The 19,578-nt window shown below is 52.0% G+C and overlaps 9 protein-coding genes across 9 annotated transcripts; 4 read left to right on the top strand and 5 right to left on the bottom strand.

Annotated features, from left to right (window-relative positions):
* Positions 1–232: 232 nt before the first annotated feature.
* HO133_006022 (uncharacterized protein) lies at positions 233–2,776 on the top strand (the record flags this gene model as incomplete). The annotated part of the gene is made up of 5 exons (XM_037296925.1): positions 233–489; positions 1,223–1,460; positions 1,677–1,821; positions 1,969–2,375; positions 2,588–2,776. The coding sequence occupies 5 exons, from the start codon at positions 233–235 to the stop codon at positions 2,774–2,776; spliced, it is 1,236 nt and encodes a 411-aa protein (XP_037148106.1).
* Positions 2,777–2,858: 82 nt separating this feature from the next.
* HO133_006023 (uncharacterized protein) lies at positions 2,859–3,248 on the bottom strand (the record flags this gene model as incomplete). The annotated part of the gene is made up of 1 exon (XM_037296926.1): positions 2,859–3,248. The coding sequence occupies one exon, from the start codon at positions 3,246–3,248 to the stop codon at positions 2,859–2,861; it is 390 nt and encodes a 129-aa protein (XP_037148107.1).
* Positions 3,249–3,785: 537 nt separating this feature from the next.
* HO133_006024 (uncharacterized protein) lies at positions 3,786–5,444 on the top strand (the record flags this gene model as incomplete). Its single annotated transcript, XM_037296927.1, has 3 exons — positions 3,786–3,910; positions 3,992–5,164; positions 5,216–5,444. The coding sequence occupies 3 exons, from the start codon at positions 3,786–3,788 to the stop codon at positions 5,442–5,444; spliced, it is 1,527 nt and encodes a 508-aa protein (XP_037148108.1).
* Positions 5,445–6,330: 886 nt separating this feature from the next.
* On the top strand, positions 6,331–8,045 carry HO133_006025 (uncharacterized protein; the record flags this gene model as incomplete). The annotated part of the gene is made up of 4 exons (XM_037296928.1): positions 6,331–6,374; positions 6,435–6,507; positions 6,559–7,155; positions 7,203–8,045. The coding sequence occupies 4 exons, from the start codon at positions 6,331–6,333 to the stop codon at positions 8,043–8,045; spliced, it is 1,557 nt and encodes a 518-aa protein (XP_037148109.1).
* Positions 8,046–9,178: 1,133 nt separating this feature from the next.
* HO133_006026 (uncharacterized protein) lies at positions 9,179–9,954 on the bottom strand (the record flags this gene model as incomplete). The annotated part of the gene is made up of 2 exons (XM_037296929.1): positions 9,179–9,748; positions 9,853–9,954. The coding sequence occupies 2 exons, from the start codon at positions 9,952–9,954 to the stop codon at positions 9,179–9,181; spliced, it is 672 nt and encodes a 223-aa protein (XP_037148110.1).
* Positions 9,955–10,235: 281 nt separating this feature from the next.
* Positions 10,236–11,551, bottom strand: HO133_006027 (uncharacterized protein; the record flags this gene model as incomplete). The annotated part of the gene is made up of 9 exons (XM_037296930.1): positions 10,236–10,293; positions 10,341–10,490; positions 10,546–10,581; positions 10,631–10,888; positions 10,950–11,097; positions 11,150–11,281; positions 11,333–11,353; positions 11,408–11,462; positions 11,519–11,551. 9 exons carry the CDS (start codon positions 11,549–11,551, stop codon positions 10,236–10,238), a joined length of 891 nt encoding a protein of 296 aa, XP_037148111.1.
* A 174-nt stretch (positions 11,552–11,725) lies between these two features.
* HO133_006028 (uncharacterized protein) lies at positions 11,726–12,956 on the top strand (the record flags this gene model as incomplete). The annotated part of the gene is made up of 5 exons (XM_037296931.1): positions 11,726–11,915; positions 11,968–12,083; positions 12,134–12,192; positions 12,259–12,875; positions 12,931–12,956. The coding sequence occupies 5 exons, from the start codon at positions 11,726–11,728 to the stop codon at positions 12,954–12,956; spliced, it is 1,008 nt and encodes a 335-aa protein (XP_037148112.1).
* A 374-nt stretch (positions 12,957–13,330) lies between these two features.
* On the bottom strand, positions 13,331–15,585 carry HO133_006029 (uncharacterized protein; the record flags this gene model as incomplete). The annotated part of the gene is made up of 4 exons (XM_037296932.1): positions 13,331–14,533; positions 14,582–14,982; positions 15,032–15,239; positions 15,310–15,585. 4 exons carry the CDS (start codon positions 15,583–15,585, stop codon positions 13,331–13,333), a joined length of 2,088 nt encoding a protein of 695 aa, XP_037148113.1.
* A 2,693-nt stretch (positions 15,586–18,278) lies between these two features.
* HO133_006030 (uncharacterized protein) lies at positions 18,279–18,983 on the bottom strand (the record flags this gene model as incomplete). The annotated part of the gene is made up of 1 exon (XM_037296933.1): positions 18,279–18,983. The coding sequence occupies one exon, from the start codon at positions 18,981–18,983 to the stop codon at positions 18,279–18,281; it is 705 nt and encodes a 234-aa protein (XP_037148114.1).
* Positions 18,984–19,578: the final 595 nt, after the last annotated feature.

Below are 19,578 nucleotides of genomic sequence, written 5' to 3' on the forward strand. Positions count from 1 at the left end.
ATTCAATCGACATGCCTCATATTTTCTCCTTTGTTTCGCCTGTTCGAGGGTGTTCTGACCGTGAAAAGGACATTTGGCTGATAGAGCTAGGGAAAGGGTGAGAGGAAGATTCGTTGCACCTGGCCATTTTAATCTCGTTCATTGATCTTTGGATGTCTTGTCTTGCTTAATCCTGTCATGCTATTAGATCTTGCCTCTTTCTATTGGCTGCACTATTCCTTCGCTCTTTGCAATGCCGTCAATCGGTGAAGAGAAAGGCTCCACCAAGTCCATTCGCTCAAGTTCTCCATCAAGCCATTCGACAGAGCGGCCTGTCTCCGTGCATGACCATGAAGATCAAGAGAAGGTCGTGGCATTAGGGTCCTTGCCATTGTCTCCGAGACCCAGCTTTTCCAACAAGGCTGCCTCGATAGCCACTAATGGCACGAACAACCCAGATTATGAGGTAGATTGGGATGACGAAATTGATCCCAAGAATCCAAGGAACTGGTCAATTTGGTACAAGGGTTTCACTATATTCTCGATCTCATGGTCCGTACGTTATAACTTTCCCAAGGCAGTTCTACCTCATTCATACTGTCTTATGGGTCGTCAGACACGTCTCGAGAGTTCTCTGCTCGTAAGACATGTCTCGCGACTCAGAGTTCCTCCTGAAAGAGTAATGCTGACTCCGAAATCATCAAGACATGGTGCATCGTTGTGTATTCCACATCCTACACTACGGGCTTGGCAGAGATGCAACACGATTTCCACATTTCTTCTGAGCCTGTTGTAACTTTAGGAGTGACTTCCTACCGTGAGTTGGGGAGAGCAATTGCGAGTCCCAATGGTGAGAGCTGACTATGCGACTAGTGATTGGCATTGCTGTAGGGTCTATGATCCTCGCACCGATTTCCGAAATGTATGGACGTCGACCAGTATATATAGCTAGCATGCTAGTTTTCACCATACTAATCATACCATGCGGACTCGCGACCTCTTTGCCAGAAGTCATCACTGTACGTTTCTTTGGGGCCGTGGCGGGGTCTGCCATGATCGCCAACAGCCCGGGTACCGTTAGTGACATCGTCAACGATGACTATCGAGCATTGGCTTTTTCAATCTGGTCAATAGGTCCACTCAACGGACCAACCTTTGGTCCTATAATTGGAGGGTTTTCTACGCAGTACAGCAAACCTCATTGCTTACAAGAAAGCTAGAGAATCTTCTGACAAGTGCACAGGTATCTTGGCTGGAGATGGACCAATTGGATTGTTATGATCATTTCTGGAGTTGCCTTCATCTTCATGTGTATGCTGAAGGAGACTTACGCGCCGGCCCTACTACAGAAGAAGGCTAAGCTTCGCCGAAAGGAGCAGGATGATGACCGGTACTGGTCTCGCTATGATAACAAGATCAAGTTTTGGCCGCTCTTGAAAGTCAACCTCAGCCGGCCATTTATTATGGTGTTTACAGAGCCTGTAAGAACCCTTTTGAAGTAATTGTCTCCCCTTCTATTCTTTCTTTTGAGTCTCAGCATATGCTGCAGAAGCAAAAGCCAATTTTTCCATTTCAAGGCTCCTCCGACTTGTCCTGTAACTTTAAACACGTCTTGAAGTGGCAATGCTGACTCGAACTGATGTAGATCTGGTCCGCCTCCCCTCAATGCTTCACATTTGAGGGACTGAATCTGACAGATCCGCAGCATATTTTGGGATGTATACATAGCGATCATCTACGGCATTCTATACCTCTGCTTCGTCGCCTATCCTATCGTTTTCACTGGTGTCCGGGGATGGTCCGCTGGTATATCCGGGCTTGCGTTTACCGGCCTGGCTGTAGGTAAGCTACTTTTCCGAGCCTCTCTTTCCTGATCTGGGCAGGGCATGGAGTTGCAAGACATGATCCGGGAATATTTGACTCTTGAAACCTGCTTTACGACTCAAAGACTTCCTTTACATGGAAATGCTGACTCCAAAATCTCGATAGGGTGTTTTCTAGTCATTGGTACAGAGCCACTGCTTCGAAGAATGATCAACTCTCACAAGAAAGACCCTGAGACTGGCAAAGTACCGCCTGAAGCCATGGTCAGTGTCGTCTGTATCGCTGCTGTTTTGGTTCCTGTCGGAGAATTGTGGTTTGCTTGGACCTGCGTGCCTCCGGTACATTGGATCTGGCCTATCTTGGCAGGTATACCTTTCGGCGCAGGAAATACCGCAGTCTTCATATACGCATCGAATTACCTTGCTCATAGTTATGGCAGTAAGCTACACCAATCGCATTTGAATAACTCAACGCTGATGGGATCTTTGCAGTCTACGCCGCCTCAGCGATGGCTGGGAACTCGGTCATTCGATCTCTCCTGGGTGGCACGTTACCGCTCGCGGGACCAGCACGTAAGGACACCCAAAAAAAAACCTCTCATCAGCACCATGCATTAATGCTTCGTGATAATGTCTGGTTCCGCAACGCTCTTGTGTCCCAACGGACTCTCAGATGTCTCGTTGTACCGGTTTTCAGTCCCCAAAGACAATACTGACATAAGAATTCTCTAGTGTACGCGAAACTGAATCCCCATTGGGCCGGAACTTTGTTGGGCCTGATCCAGGTAGCCATTATACCCATCCCTGTATATTTCTACAGATACGGACATAAGATTAGGATGAAGAGTGCTCTCATTCAGAGTATGCAGCAGGACAAAGAAAAGTTGGAGAGCAAGCGAAGGAGTGGCGTCCGCGCTGCCAAATTAGAGAAAGTGGAGGATGATATCGCGAAGGTTTATTCGAAAACCGTATAATGACTAAGCTTTACCTGGGTATAATAGGGAGCTGCAATCAAACCTTCCGCCCCGAAATGACTAAGAAATACATCTTTCGCTTCTAACTCACAACATCTTCCTCCCTCTTTTTCTTATCCTTCGCCATCGCCTCCCTCTCCTCCTCCTTTGTCAATCCCTCCGCGTGCCCCTTATCCCCTCTTAACCCCTTCAACCACTTCCTCAGCTTCCCAGATATCATCTTCTCCTCCCTGGCTGCTTGCAGGGCGTGGAATTTGGCATTTGGGTCTTCGCCGCGTGCAATGGCAACTTGTCGCTCTTTGTTCCAGTTGTCGAAATAGGCAGTATGATGATCGGCTCTAGGGGAGGAGTAGCTACCGCCGTCCTCCATGCCGTAGGAGTTGGGGTGAGCTTTGTCGGCCGGTGGGCCGAGGTCGATTCGAGCTGTGGGAAGGAGGCCCGATGGGGGGGTGCGTGTGGTTGAGGCGGTCATGGTGATATGTTTCGCGGGTAGTGAGCTGATGGTGTTTTAAATGGAGGACAAAGATTGTGTGATTTGAGGGTTGATTCAGGAGGTATAAGTGTATTTGTAACGGCGGAGTCTCTAGAATTGATGAAAGTACGTGGTTATACAAGAATCTAGAGATGCAATGCTAATGTGAGATCATCTGCTTTTCTTTTACTTGTCTATCTCGGAGTGTGTGGAAAAATGCCTCATATCGTCCAACAGTACTTATTGGCTAAAATAATTGTAGACAAATTTAGCATCAGATTTGTACAGCCTCAGAAAACGGCCATTCCGGTTGATCTTCCCAAGCTCGGCAAAACAATAGCACAGCTAACACCAGGTTCCACAATGAGATGTTTGAGAAGAGGGAGGTTACTGCAAACCAATCTTTAGGTGTGCACAATGTGATTGATGCTTAGACAATGGCAGCTCTTGTTGAAGCGGCCAGGCTCGCTAAAGTTATGCGGTTCCTGGTAAGATGCATGACGTAACAAACGCTAGATTAGAGTACACTAAGGTACCATGGATTTCGGCAAGCTACCCCAGGTTCTGAGCTCGGACCGATCCAACTGGAAGTTCTTCAGGTCCATCATTGCATTGTTTCCCTTCTCTGTTGTTGACACGCGAGGCCTGCTATCGTATATCAGGTAAGTTGATCATGCGCGTTAGATGCCTGTCATTACGGAAGAAGAAGCTTGGCGCTTGGCGGTACTGACTAGTCAGTATAGAAACAGCGCGACGCCATTTACTCGGTCAATCGCGCTCACCCAGACTCGCTTCGCCCAACCTAACTTCACCTTCAACATGGCCGGCACTAGGCGATCCACGCGACAAGCCGCGACGAAGCCCAATCCCAGCGAAGCATCTTCAAAGAGCAAGCCCGCAGCTGCCGCAGGCACCAAGCGCAAAGCGGAATCTGAAGCCCCTGCGAAAGGCAAGCGCGGAAAGAAGGGGGCCAAGAAGGAGCAGACGACCATTGAGGCGTCAATGCCCAGTGATGACAAGAATGGCGATTCCAAAGAGGATGTCGAGATGAAGGATGAACAGGAAGCCGAGCCAGCTGAGGCGAGTAATGGCAAGACAGGCGCTGATGAGGTCGCGCAAAGAGAGGAGGAAGTGAGGGATCAGGAGCCCATGGACGAGGAGAAGAAGGAAGAGCCTTCTGCTGAGAAAAAAGAGCCTGAGACTAATGGCGACGCAAAAGAAAACAGCGAAGAAGAGCCGAAGAAGAACGGCTTTGACGCTCTCATGGACCACACTGACAAAGACGAGGACAAGAATGTTACTGAAGAAGGCACTGGAAGTAAAGTCTCCAAAGCCGAAGATGCGGTTGAGGATTCCTCAAAGCGTGAAGAAGCCACACCATCAAGCATTCTCGAGAAAGGGATCATTTACTTCTTTTTCCGAGGTCGCGTTGGCATCAATGAGCCCACCGACGTCAATGACATCGCAAGAAGCTACATCGTTCTGCGCCCTGTGCCTCACGGCGCGAAACTTGGCGATGGTCCGATTGGTGATGCCGGAAATAATCGCATGCTGGCGCTGCCAAAGAAAGTTCTCCCTGTCAGCCCAAAGGATAGATTCATGACCTTCGTCGAAAAAGCGAACATCAGCATGGACGACATCAAGAGCCAGCTATCGTCTTCTGACTACGCTACCAAAACAGCTGGCGCCCGTCATACCCCTGCCGCAACTCCCATTGGCGAGGGTGTCTATGCTATCACCCAGACAGGTCGCGAAACTCACTTAGCCTACATCTTGACCATCCCCTCCGAGCTCGGCGAAATACAGCAGGGAGTGGGGCTCAGGCAGCGTGGCAGCTATATCACGAGCGCCAAGAATCCTCAGTCTTCTGGCCCAGCAAATGCGAACTTGCCACAAGGGGCCGAGTATCCCAAAGAGTACGTTTTGCGCAGCCGGTCACTGAAAAGTCATCTACTGACCTCTTGCAGAATTCTTGACGAGTTCCACGGCCGAGGCTGGATGCCACTCCAACCCAAACTTCTCAACTACGAAAATACGCAGTTCTTGCTCATTGGACACAACGACGACGCCTTGGAGAAAGCAGCCAAGCCTCAGGATGGGGAGGAGGAGAAGCCAGAGAAGGAGACGCCGCTGGAGGAGATGGAGACTTTGGAGCACGAGGATGAGATTCGCGTTGAGCATCTGAAGGGTGAGTAAAAAGTATGACCCTTAGAAAAGTGTTGCAAGCTAACGGTAGGAAGGTGATGATTCCGTCTTCACAGATTTGGGACTCAGCGCAAAGGAATATCCCAAGCTACAGACGACATGGTAATGGTAATGGGTATGGTTGTTCAATGATGGAGGGATTTGTGAATGGCTTCACGGAGTACATACGGAGGCAAAAAAGTATCAGCGATAGTATGAAAAGTGCTGTATATATCCCGTACCACGGCGGCGATCTCAATATAGCAAGAAGAATCAAAACAATTCAAGAGCAAACTATTTGAGATGCAATCGGTTTCATCAATGAGACATGAATCATAAGTCCTGTCCATTGCAAAATGCCAGAAAGTAGTGGGTGCCAGTTGGCACTTATGGCTTGGCGCTCGCCTCGACTTCGGAAGTTCACATCACGGTAATTGTTGAATAACAACACTACCTTCAAACAAACAAACATCCTCACTACTTCTCATAGTCACCAAGTGATAGTAAGCAAAGCTCTCAAGAACAGACAAAGCCATTTACAGATCCCCCAACAAATCCACCCTGCCGCCTCCTCTTTCCTGAAACAGCTTGCGAGCAACCGACTCGGCTCCTCGGTACCACAACCTACATTCGTCTACCTTGGGTCACCTCCTGCAGGTGAGAGCGCTTTGATTCACAGTGACGGACGTATCAATTCAGTTATTCACTCTCTGGTTCAAGGTGCCATATCTCCATGCGCACCGGACCTGCCCTTACCGCTTTACCCTCCCTGACTTGTTGACTTTCACGCTTTGACACCCAACTTCTCACGTGTCCACCACGAGTGCCTCCGCAGTCTTGAACATTGGCATCAAAAGTCTGCCCTCACCACAACATAACACATCACAGCCTGATTACAATGGCTTCAGCGCTGGTGGATCAAGCCGCCAAGATGAAAATCGGGTGAGTTACTTATTGGGAGCTTCAAAACAATAAGGCAACCTACTCATGCATGTTGTATAGTGACAGTACTTCGGCTAAGAGTGAGACTGAGAAGCCCAAGGCTCCTGGCAGAGACACTCGACCACAGACTGAGGTGCATGGCACCATGCTCTTCTCAGGATACCAGAGCTGATTGTTGGTTTAGGATGTCACGGCCACCAAGGGCCTTGAGTTCGAAGATTTCGTTCTCAAGCGAGACCTTCTCAAAGGAATCCACGCGGCAGGATTTGAAAAGCCTTCACCCATCCAAGAAGAAACCATACCCGTCGCCTTAACAGGGCGAGATATATTGGCAAGAGCAAAGAACGGCACAGGCAAGACTGCTGCGTTCATAATACCCACACTAGAGAAGATCGAGCCGGAAAAGCAGAAGACCCAGGCTTTGATCATCGTGCCCACAAGGGAGCTTGCTCTACAGACATCACAAGTTTGCAAAACCTTGGGCCAGCATCTGGGCATCAATGTCATGGTCACGACCGGTGGCACCGGTCTCAAAGACGACATCATTCGCCTGCACGAAACGGTTCACATTATTGTTGGCACTCCTGGCCGGATAGCAGATCTTGCGAGAAAGGAGGTCGTCAAACTTGACGAATGTACTACATTTGTCATGGACGAAGCCGACAAGCTTCTCTCCCCGGAATTTACGCCCACAATTGAACAACTGCTCGGTTTTCACCCTAAAGAGCGCCAAGTCATGCTTTTCAGCGCCACCTTCCCAATAATAGTCAAATCATTCAAAGTAAGTATGACCATCCAATGTCTACGCGGAATGCTTACAGTCTCCAGGATAAACATATGACTAACCCGTACGAAATCAACTTGATGGACGAGCTCACTCTGCGAGGTATAACGCAGTACTACTGCTTCGTAGAAGAGAAACAGAAAGTCCACTGTCTCAATACCCTCTTCTCCAAACTCCAGATCAATCAGTCCATCATTTTCTGCAACTCCACAAATCGAGTGGAGCTGCTTGCGAAGAAGATAACCGAACTTGGATACTCCTGCTTCTATTCTCACGCTAAGATGCTGCAACACAATCGTAACCGCGTGTTTCATGACTTCCGGAACGGTGTATGCCGCAATCTCGTTTGCTCTGATCTTCTTACCCGCGGTATCGACATTCAGGCTGTTAATGTAGTCATCAATTTTGATTTCCCAAAGAATGCGGAGACCTACCTCCATCGTATTGGTCGATCTGGACGTTTCGGACATTTGGGAGTGGCGATCAACCTGATCAATTGGGATGATCGCTTCAACCTCTACAAAATTGAGCAGGAGCTCGGTACCGAGATTGCAGCCATCCCACAATCCATTGACAAGAAGCTCTACGCTTACGATTCTCCCGAAAACATCCCTCGCCCAGCATCAAATCTTGGGTCCGAACGTCAGGCATCTGGCCAAGGCCAACAAGGTGGACCCAACCAGCGACCCAATCGTGGCCTTAGCAATTCCAATGGAAGCTACTCTGGCCAAGGACGCAATCAAGCCAACGGACGTGGACCTCAACAAACCAACGGGACCAACTATCAGAACAACTCGCGTTACCCGGGTCAATCGAATGGAGGCCAGAGAGGTTCTTCCAGAGGATACCCTCAACAAAGCCGACAGACTAGCTCTACACCTCAATAGAGGAATTGAGCTTTCTGCTTCGTTCGGTTTCCGCCCTTTCCATTGCTTCTCGGATTCCCATTATTGATGTTGGCCAACTTCGACTACTTAAATGCGACTTGATGACGGGAATACGACCTTCTAGTCTGTACATATTTTTACGGTAATTCGACTTATGCGCCCCGGATCTCGCGAGTTCGGTTTTCGTTGCGGTGTCCTGGGAGATCTTAGAGACGGTGTACAAAAAGGCGTTCACTCCTACGGCATCATTCATGGCGTTTTCAGGGGATCATCCCCATGGTTCTGCAATCTAGCTCCTTTCCGGACTGAGCTCTCGGTCCTAATCCTTTGCTCGATGCTGATGTTCGTCGGCGGTCTCACTAGATCAAAAGTTGCAACTACGACCACGACATTGCAATACTCACACTTCCCTCACACTCTCGTCACACACCAAGCTACCAAGGCACACATGTCCCCGCCTTTCAACACACCTCTAGACCCATTAAAATCAGCTCACGATAATCTAAGCTTCTACAATACCATCAACCTAGCAACCTCCTGTCGTTCTTTTCCCATCGAGGCGCTCCCTTTGAGGCTTTCAACATCTAGCCATGCCTCTGTGTCAGAGCAGTGATCTGGTTCATCACTGCCTGGATATCAACTTCGTCTACCGTCTACTCTGCTCCCTTGAGAGGGTTGATGGCCGTACCTGACGACTCCTGCCGATCCTCTAGTAGCACAACACTACTCCATCAATGCCGAACAAGCATCAAGAGGAAACGCCAGGATAGCACTAGAAAATCTCCCCAAAAACAAAGTAAGAGGCAAAAGGTCTGCCAATGACCGATGCAGACCTGATAGTCATAGCCTGAGTCTTGTTTAGCTGTAGCTGAATGAAATACAAACTACCCTCTGAAACAATTCTCACGTATTTCATGCCTGTGTATCTACAATCCCTTCCAATGAGGTCGATTTTCATCAATGATTGCAATCCTAAGGGACCCGATCTGGCCAAAGCCTTGGTGGAATGCCCCGTTTGCCCCTGTAAACCCATTAAAGCTTCCTTTGCCTCAGACGTACGCACCCAGTCTTCAGCGCCTTCGCTTCAACATACAGCGAACTAGGTTTCGTTCTCCCTCTCCATCTCTACCTATTCAATCCTTCGGCGCGTCCGTCAGAGGCACATACATGACCCCAAACGACTTCTCCCGCACCACACTCCCATCCTCCTTCTTGTCAATGACCCAAATATACTGCATGCCCTCCCCCACGGGGATGAACAACCGACCCGGCGCCCTCAACTGCTCCACCAGCACCTCGTGCGCCTCCTTCGCCGCCGCCCCGACGTGGATCGCATCCCACCCCCCCTCGCCCCCATCCAACCCCAGCCTCCCGTCCGCCTTCACGAACCGCACCTTCCCCGCCTCGAGCATCTCCCTGCCTTCCTTGCCCTTCGACATGTTTCTGTGGGCGAGGTCGACGAGGCCCTGGATGTGGTCCACGCCCACGACGGTTCCGGACGGGCCGACCAGGTTGGCGAGGACGGCGGTCAGGTAGCCGGAGCCGGAGCCGATGTCGAGGACGCGGGCGTCGGGGCGGAGGTAGGGGAGGAGGGATTCCGCGGCCGAGGCGTGCATGTGCGGGGCGGAGATTGTGGCGCCGAAGCCGATGGTCTGGGGCGAGTCGTGGTATGGGGTGGCGGGGGCGTAGTGAGCGCGGTCGACCTGGGAGAGCGGTGTCAACTAGTGGTTTCCGTGGATCATGAGGGCGGTTGGGAGTGAGGGGTTCCGGTAGCTAGGGCGCGGATTGGAAGAAGTTGGGGGCGTACAGCAAGCATAGCATTCCTGACACGTTCGGATGTGATGAGACCGTTGCTTGTGAGGTTCTTAATCAGAGCTGCATTCGTTGAGCCGGTTGACCTCCACGCCATGATTTTCGGATTTGCAGGAGGGTTGGGAATGTGACTGGAAGCAAAGTAGAGGCAGAACAGTAGGGCAATGAGGGGCAGAAGGTGGTCAGCAAGAGGGATTTCCAGTGTGGCTGTTGAAGTGAGATTTTCCAGCTCAATTTTGTGGTATGTCAAAGTTGTTCTGGGAAGTTGCAATGGTAAAGTATGATCCGGAAGCTAGCGGAATGAGCTCCGCGCCCAATTGATAGCAAGACTCCAAGACTGCCATTTTACGCCGCTCGACAGGACGCATTCAAGCTGCATTATATGTATTGTCGTTCGGGATCCAGTCTATCTAGTCCCTCCATTGTTTTCTCATACCTACAATTGTAAGCAATTGCCGATCAAGAAACGAGAGGAGAGCATACATGGTAAAAACAATGCCTCCGCTCAATATTAGCCTTGCCAGCCGCGGAACTGCTCCTGACCAGAGGGTGAAAAAGCCTTCGTTCTTCACAATTTTGGTTGCACACTCAAAGCTGTTTTTGTACTCCTTCCGCGCATCAATCGATTGCATTCTGTCCAATGTTTAGCATTTGGCAATTCCTGGGAATAAATGGATGACGGCCGTACCGTGTCTTGATAGTATCTAGAGGTTGGGTGACATATCTGAGTAGTATCAGTATTGAGCGTTTTGCAGCAATCCTTGGCCTCTTACACAGTGATTAAACCTGCCAACCCACCTATGCCGAAGGTGCTCACCGTGCCGAGCTTCTCCCCCGGCGCAACGTAGCCTTGAGCAAATTGCTTTATGGTTGTATAGGTTCCGAACCTTGTTGCCGAATTCGCTGCTTGCCGTGCGGTGGTCGGTACGAAACCTTGGAACAACCCCCTTATACCTCGTTCCCGAAATATTATGCCTGAACCATGCAGAAAACCACGCATGCGGGGGTTGGCTGACTTCCGGTCATCGATTCTGTTCAGATGGTGCACGTCAGCTTCGGAGAGCGCCTTTGCGTATTCTAGCTAAGACGCACAGTGTAGTTTTTATACTTTCAAATGGCGTGACAGCGAACAAGGATTCTGTTATGCCAGCGCCAAAGCCTGCTATCACTGTCCTCGGCCCAGATATCTTGCCAAATTCATCTTGCAACAATGTCTTATATGTATCGAAGGCCACGAAGCCTAGCAACATCTTAGTTGGTGGTCCGCCTATCCCCAGGAGCAAAGCCCATACGTATTCCAGCTTTGAGAGAATTTCCGATGATCAAGGTCGTACATCCTGCATACCATGCCTTCCCGAATGGAGGCCATCCAAGTTTCTGCAAGTCTGGTAGACGTCGATTGAGTTGGGTTCGTGTCTTTGCGACTGTAGGAAACTGTCAATCGGGCTTCGCTGGTACAGATTTTCGAGACGTACATTCGGCTGGGTATGTGATAGCTATTGGATTGTAAACGTTAGCTATAGAAACAAGACGCAGCGTTCATAACATACCAATTTCCACAGCTCCGGCCGTGGAGCCAGCAATTATAGAACGCAGTGCACTCGGCTGAGCATTGTCAGCTCGTGGGTCTATGCAAATCATAACCAAGTAACTAGACCGACCTTTGCTTTGTTATCTGAACTTGAAGTTGCCATTGAAGAAGTAGTGAAAGATGAGCTCGTGCTTGGAGCGCAGAGGATTGAAGATCGGCGTGTCGGGATTGTCGTCGCGCCAAGCTGCGGCTCTCTAGCGCCAAAATTCCTCGAGAGCATCTTCCAAAAATCTCATCTGCAATCCTCAGGATTGAATCCACGTCCACAGAACAAGAAATGTTGTCTCTTAGAAGCATATCCCGAGCTCTTCCTCGATGTCTACCCAGGTTAGGCGCACCAAGCCAGCCGAGATTCCTTTCTACCGTCCACCGTACCTCGTTACTTCAGCAGACATGCAAAGCAGCTTCCATACCCAGATATGCCGCGTTCTCGACTTCAAGAGCGGTGCGAGAGAAGGAGGGTCAGGGTATGATGGACTACACTCATACTCACGTCATAGAAGCTTACGAGAGATCTAGTGGACCAAGAGCTTTCAGCAAAGATCGAGTCCGAGCTGCAACTGGAGAAGGAGATGAGAGATTCTGAAAAGCTACCATCAAGTCTCCAGGACTATCTCGACAGCAGCTCCTTTGAAGTCAGTCTGCCCAATCTTCTACTCATCCAGCCTAGACTAAAGATCCATAGCTTCACGACACCCCAGGCCAAGAAGAAGTCGTCCTGACTCGCAAATTTGGCGACGAATCGTAAGTCCCACCCACCTTGCCGTCTCTCAACACTCCCCCATCTAACACCGCTCCTTCTCCCCCCAGCCTCCGCGTATCCTTCTCCATCGCCGACTTGAACGCCATGGACCAAGACCCCGACGATTACCGCCGAGACCCCAACGACCCCAGCCAAGACCCAGCCCTCTACGACGAAGACGACGGCTCGATCCCGGTCGAATCCGCTCAATCCGGCGGCGCCAACACCAAAGGCGCCATAAACGCCGGCCGCACAAAGGGCGGCAACTTCAACATCGCACCCGAAGACCGCGTCGCCCCTGGCGACCGCGAGGACCTCGCCGACGACGAGTCCGCGCCTCCCAACGAGGAGGATGAACCTACTTTCCCGGTCAGGGTAAATGTCATGATTGAGAAGGTGGGCCACGGGACGTTGCAGATGGAGACGACGGCGCAGGATGGCGAGGTCGTGATTGACAATGTTTACTACTTCAAGGATGCCGAGTTGGCGGACGCGAAGACGGCGGAGCTGGATTGGAAGAGGAGGAATCTGTACGAGGGCCCGCCGTTTGGCAACCTGGATGAGGATCTGCAGGTCTTGTTGGAGAGGTATCTGGACGAGAGGGGGGTAAATACTGCGCTGGCGTTGTGGGTGCCCGAGTATATTGACTTCAAGGAGCAGAGGGAGTATCTCAATTGGCTGTCAAGTAAGTCTCTATCCATCTTCCTTCCGATATCGCAGCCGCTGACTGGTCTGTACAGGTGTGAAATCATTCGTGGATGCATAGGTGTAGTACAGTACAGCTTAGCAAGTTGTTTCAGTAGCGAGTTTCCCTTCTATCTTGTACCTCACCGAGCCTTTTCCACTCTGAGCGAACGAGAAAAACACCGAGTCGTTACTTTAATTACATCTACCGACCTCGCCATGAGACTGTGTTGACCAACCTGCGTTGCCAGTTCGTATATCATCATTTCATCATGCCTTGTCAAATCAGACCCCAAAAAATAAAATCCCCCTCATCCATCCCAAACCCACCCCATCCCCACTCACAGCTTACTCGAGCAACACACCGTCCCATCCCCACTCACAGCTTACTCGAGCAACACACCGCCCCATCCCCACTCACAGCTTACTCGAGCAACACACCGTCCCATCCCCCACTCACAGCTTACTCGAGCAACACACCGCCCCATCCTCCCCGACCCTGCCCTCCACCGCCGGCTGCCTGTGCCGCTCGGCGACGAGGGTGCTGCGGTTGAACGCCTGGGTGCTGGGCGGGACGTCGAGGGCGGGGTTGGCGGGGAAGAAGTTGACGGGCTTGAGCGAGACCCGGATGACCTCGCAGGGCATGACGGGGAAGTCCTCGGCGCGGGTGACGTGCTGCAGGCCGAACTGGAGCCAGAGGACGATGTCGGCGTCGACGACGGCGTCGCGGCGGGCGGCCCAGGCGCGCACCCCGGCGCCGCCGCGCGACTGGTTCGTGTAGCGGCCGCCGGCGTAGAGCTCGCCGTCGCGGTACCGGGTGACGTAGACGTTGTGGTCGGCGAACTCGGCGCGCTTGTGGTGGAAGGAGTCCGGGTGGGCGAGCATCTTCTGGAAGCCGGGGACGTGGATGCGGTAGCCGACGGCCTTGCCGTTGACGGGGTTGCGGGAGGCCGCGTTGAGGACCTTGAAGGTGCGGGCGGCGTCGTAGTCGGTGTCGAGGCCGGCGGACTCGGGGACGGTGGTCTCGGAGACGGTGTAGCCGACGCCGTGGGGGTTGAAGGCGGAGACGGGCATGGGGTGGATTTCGTCGTAGACGAGGCGGTTGGCGTGGCCGTCGATGGCGGGGTCCACGCGGAGGGAGAAGATGTGTTGGTGGTGGACGGCGAGGACGCCGGGGTGGACGATGGTGCCCCACGGGACTTCGACGCCTTCGTCGATGGGTTGGGTGCTGATGATGCCGGTCGCCCTGACCTCGTAGGTCATCTCGCCGGCTTGGTTGAACATGAAGGCCATGATGTATTCATAGTTGGCGACCGTGATGATGGATTGGACGACGAGTTCCCGACTTCGGACAACAGCTGCCCGGCCGGTTCGGTAGTTGGTGTGCTTCCAGCCAATGCCGGCGTCTTGCTCATGGACACAGACTACATTTTCCATGGGCATTGGCTCTCCGTGCGCGGTTGCCAAGACAGCGCTCAGATAGTGGATGGAGCCTAGGCAGTCGCAGCCAAGTTTCAGATTGTTCGCCATGGCGCCCGCGCCGGCGTCGCCGAGATCGAAGGCCGCTTTCTTATGGAATGGCGCCCGAGGATCAGCATAAGGGATGTTCATGTCAGACAGTGCCAAGCGGTAGAATAGACTCCGGCCAGCATATCGCACCTGCAACATTGAGCATTGCCTTACTCTCTCAAGTCAAATCGAGCTTACATCGTAGAGCACCACACCCTCCCTCTGGTTGTAGCCCACTCGAAACGACCATTTTTGCCATTCAATGATCTGTCCGGTCTCCCCAACTTTAGTGACTTTAAAGCTGGTACCTTCTGGCTGCACCACATTCAATGGCTTCAAGTCGGTCCTCAACTTTTGATGCTCGGGAGTGTACTCGTTTGGTGGCGGTACCCAAAGAGCCTGGGCCTCCTTGGTTGCATGATCAGCGCCTGTAGGGCACATGTCAATGCGAATGACCTTGAGGTCTACACAGTCCACGACCGGAGAGATAGCGAGTGGAAACGCATAGTGGTTCGAGTCCATGTTTGAGGGGTCGTTTGGATCACGCATGTACAGAAAGCATTGGTACATTCGGCGGTCGTCGTTGATACCGTCGGATCCTAGAAAAGTAAGCCACTCCACGAGTTCTAATACATCGAGCGAGGATACCGTAAATCCAAGGATCGCTGATGACGGCCGTTCCCTCCGGCAAACCCAGTTTGGCTATCTCAGCCTTTACTCCTTCATCCTCCAATGCGATCTTCTCGACCAGCAAGATCTCCTCCCAGTCGCCAGGACCATGGACATTGGGGCCCAGTCGTACATTGCTCTCTACCCGCTGCTGGGAAAGGTTGACTATGGCTTCGTGAAATTTATCCTGATGCGGCGTTAGTTCGTGGTCCAACAACACAGAGGCAAGCCCTCTCTCCAAGTCCGGCTCAGCTCACAGTGTTGCGTAGATAGTAGCAAACGAAAGTCTTTCTATCGATCTGTGGTAATCTGCCTCGGCTATGCTCAGCGTCCAGGTAGGGCACCAAGTGAGCTTTCTCGGGTTCCTCGAGAGTGATGACTTTGAAAGCGAAGTCTGTGTTGGCTGGGTACAAGCTTCTGATTAGATGTGCAGACTGTTTGATTTCCGCAGCTGTTACTGGGCAGAGAGGATGAGCAGGAATCTGTTTCCCTGCTGCTGCCGATGGGGCATATGACATTTGATCTGCCGACATGATGGCAATGAGTTCACCGGGGTTTGTTGCAATTAGGCAAGTTGCAAGCGAAGTAGAAGGAAAAGCACAATATATATCGAGGTGAACAGAAAGGTAGGTCCTTTTCAAAGGGTGGAAAGATAGATATATAGATACACAACGGTTGGTCCAGGGTAGCAGCGGAAGCGAACTCAGACAAGCAAACACGCAAACAAGCCAACTAAAAGAGACAAAACAGACCAGACAGATTTTGTCTCCAGTCTCCAGGTTGATCGATGATCGATGGACAGCACGTAACGTTCGTCCTAGACATCGTCGGACCCCACTCACGCATATGCCTACCCTTTCAAGCAAAGCGTAACCTTTTCACCCTGAAAGGTTAAGAGAGGATGGGGTTTATTGGGGGGAAAAGCAAGAAAAGAAAAGAAAACAAAGGAAAGAGTACATTAGTTGGTAAAGTAGGTAAGGTAGAAGATAAGCAAGAGGGGTAAAAAGAATGAGGACTAAGGTAAAATAAAGTAGGGAGAAAATAGGGAGTGGGAACTGTGGGGCGATCAGACTCTGACCAGAGGAAGCGAGAGCAGGTAAAGTAAGGGTACTATATTCACGCCATTATTCTCATGCCGCTCGACTAATCCGGCATCTCGGCGACATATTTCTCCAGATAATGCCAAGAGCTGAGGTAGTGCGCTTGACTCCTTTCGGCAGGTCGTTCCGACTATCACACTTCACCATTTCCATTTCCCATTACCTACTGTAATCATGGCCACGGAGAGGTTCAAAGTAATCACTCATCTCCCACCTTTGCTGATCATTAAAGTAGGTAATGTGGAGTGAAATCGGGTGTGTTGGGTCCTGGCATCATCTCGTCAGAATTACCTGTAAGTGGGCAAAAGGATGCGGTCAGATACGAGTACTCTTCTTATCCCTGCAAACAACTAGATGATGCAAAGCATTCCGCAGTCTCGGGTAGCACTTTGGTAGGAGGATCGAGCAAAAGTCATGCATAGAGGGGAAGATTAGGCGTGCGAGAATGCCGAAGAATTCTCAGAGGTGGAAGCTGAAGATGTCAACGGTCTACCATCGAGCAAATTGTTAAAGAGGGGAAAAAAACAATCCAATCCTAAAGGCTTGCCTGCTTCCATTGGAACACACTTTGGTTGTGCGTATCAATCCAACTGAGTTGACTGTTAACCTCAAGGAAGTCAGAAATAACAATGGTTGGAACTTGAAAACTGGAACAATGATTGACAAGGACGCTAATTTAGGGCTCGTTTGATTACAATTCCCACCTTTCCTGCCAGAGTGCCCTGCTTACCTTAAGTACTTTATGATTACCCTATTTCTCTTACGCTAACCTCGTTTGGATTACAACTTGCTCGCAATGATGGGAGACGCAAATTGCCTACTCATCCGCCATGATCAGAATCACATATACGCGCCGAGAAAGAGTTGGGAGATGCCTATCAAGTATGCAACTTAATAAGATGAGCAATTTTCTATTCCCTCATAGTACGAGTATCAGTACTGTTACTTTGACTTTCTCGCTTGGCAAGGAACTTCCCTGAGATATTGATCCCGATATCCTGTACATGCAAAGATATCAGACACTTTCCTTTAAACGCATATCAAATCCCGCAGAAACCCACATCCATCACGCCAACCAACCCGTCGCTTCCACCACCAACAGCCGTGGCTAACCCAAACATGCAGTCAGACCAGAAACGTGCCAGCCGCAGAGGCAGCCCTCGAGCACGAGCTCTCGCTGAATGATAACGACCCGCCTTGCTGCCGAGCACCTGCACGTCTTTTCGACATCCTCTGAAGCCAGATACTTGCAAACGTCTCGCCGATGCACGAGTCCAAACTGAATCAATACAACGGCATGATAGCGGAGCAGCCGAAGGCTTTGCGATGGCGCTTTCGCGTCCAGGAACCCTTTTGATTCGCCTCGGAGGCTTTGACGGATAGAGACTTACTCAAGCCGGAGACTCTCCATTCGCCTGTCGCTCGGAACGAGACCTCGGAAGAGATCGAAGGGATCGCTCCGATTCCGGAGAAGCTTTGCAACGATTCAGCAATACGGCAGCGTGGACACGGCTCTCGAGAATCCCTTTCGAGCTTCCCGTGTCGTGGGTTGCGATTCTCATCCATCGCCGCTGCACGGACGTGCGCAAGACTTCTCTCGGTCATCCCGTCACGACGCGGACCTTGGGGGAGACTTGACGGATCCTACGCCGACGACGTTAACACGCTGCGGTGAGTGTAAAACCCACGAAACGGAGCCGTCCGTGGACCCGGCGGAGAAGCTTCCCGGGTAAGGATCCCGGCTCCCGCAACGGTCAACGCGGACGTGAGTCGGTGTGCCCAGAGCCGGGATCAGAGAATATTCCCAGATGCTGCGGGTCTACGAGGGGGTTGTTTTGGTATGGGATCATGGGACAACTGCTCCGATAACAAATTTGGGCATTCTCGGAGAAGAGGGCACGCAGGAAGGATAGCTTAGCTCATTCTCCATATCCGAAACCAGCAACTCATAAAGACCGACCAGATAAAACCCACACGTACATGAATGTGGAGAAAAGAAAACAAACCAACCGAACCCCCAATAACCCCAACACCACCATCCCCCAACCGAATCAAAACGCCAAAAAAGACTCCCCCGCACCGTACCACCCACCCGCAAAGATCCCACCCCCCCATCCCTACCCCAACTACACCATAACCACGATCCAAATCGGCTTCCCCTCACTCCTCCCCTGCGTCCACCCGACCTCCCCCAACGACCTCCCCGCATCCGCCCCCCCCTGCGTGACCGTCAACCCGGCCGCGAACCTCCCGTCGCCCAGCTCCAGCATCTCGGTGACGCCGACCCCGTCCCCCGGCGGCGCGCCGAGGGCGCGGATGAGGTCCCGGACGCTGGTGCGGGAGGGGACCTTGTGCCTCGTGAAGGCGAAGGGGCGCGGGCGGGGGTGGTCGCAGGGGCGGGTGCCGTCGCCGACGAAGTGGATGGTCGTGTGCTCGCCGGGGGCGAGGTAGGACCAGCCGTCGCCGCCGTGGAGCGGGTGGCCGTCCAGGTACTGGCCCGGTGGCTCGTACGGTGGGGCGGGCGGGGCGGGGGCGCGCGGGGCCGGGGGGGGAGGACCCGGGTGCAGGGTTGGATGGTACGGGGCGGGCCCGCCGCCGCCGGTGCCTGGATGGGGGCTCAGCGTTCGTGGGGGGCGGGCTCGTTGGGGGGAGTGGGCGTTGTCTGGCGGTCCGGAGTAGGGAGGTGGGGGACCGTGGCCGTTGCGGAAGGGGTGGTGGGCGGGGTCGGGTCCGGATGGAGGGTTCGCTAGCGAAGCCAACGTTCTGCCTGGAGGGACACCGCCGTTGGGGACGTTGCCGCTCAAGGTGAAGTATCTGGTTTCTTCGGGCATGTTGATGGTAATGAGGAGGGTGTGGAGAAAGATGTCTAGGAGAGAAGGGGATGGGAGTTGGTACTGTTGTACAAGAAGCGGGGTCGGAACGGTGATGATGTACTCTTGGCTGATGGATTGTAGATTGTGTGGGCTGATCTTGAAGGATGCTTTGGAGGAGGAGAAGAGCAGAGGTGTGGGGGACATACATATATATACCAGAGCACGGCGGCGAGTTACAGCGAATGCAGCGCTCCAAACGACTGGACAGGAACAAGCAGATCCTCTCACCCATGCTTTGATATATCATTGGGTGGAAGGATTTTGTGAGCTCCCGTCATGAAACAGACGGTCATCAAGTGTTAACACATTTTTAGAAATGGCGTCAAATTTGAAAAATGGTTCGCTCCAGATAGTGGAAAAGCTCGGAAGACATGAAGTAAGGTAGCCCAATGTTAACGGTAGATGAAACGCTTGAGATCAGTGACCAGTTGGCGGCTTCATTATTCTTCGCCGTTCTCAGTTTTACCTCAAGTGAGTAATGACGCACATCAACCTACTTTACTCTATTCGCTGTGGGAAGCGCCACGCAATTCTTGGGACTGCCGTAGCCGCC

Source organism: Letharia lupina (assembly GCF_014066315.1).
Source record: "Letharia lupina isolate WasteWater1 chromosome Unknown contig_22, whole genome shotgun sequence".
In the NCBI taxonomy this organism is placed as follows: domain Eukaryota; kingdom Fungi; phylum Ascomycota; class Lecanoromycetes; order Lecanorales; family Parmeliaceae; genus Letharia; species Letharia lupina.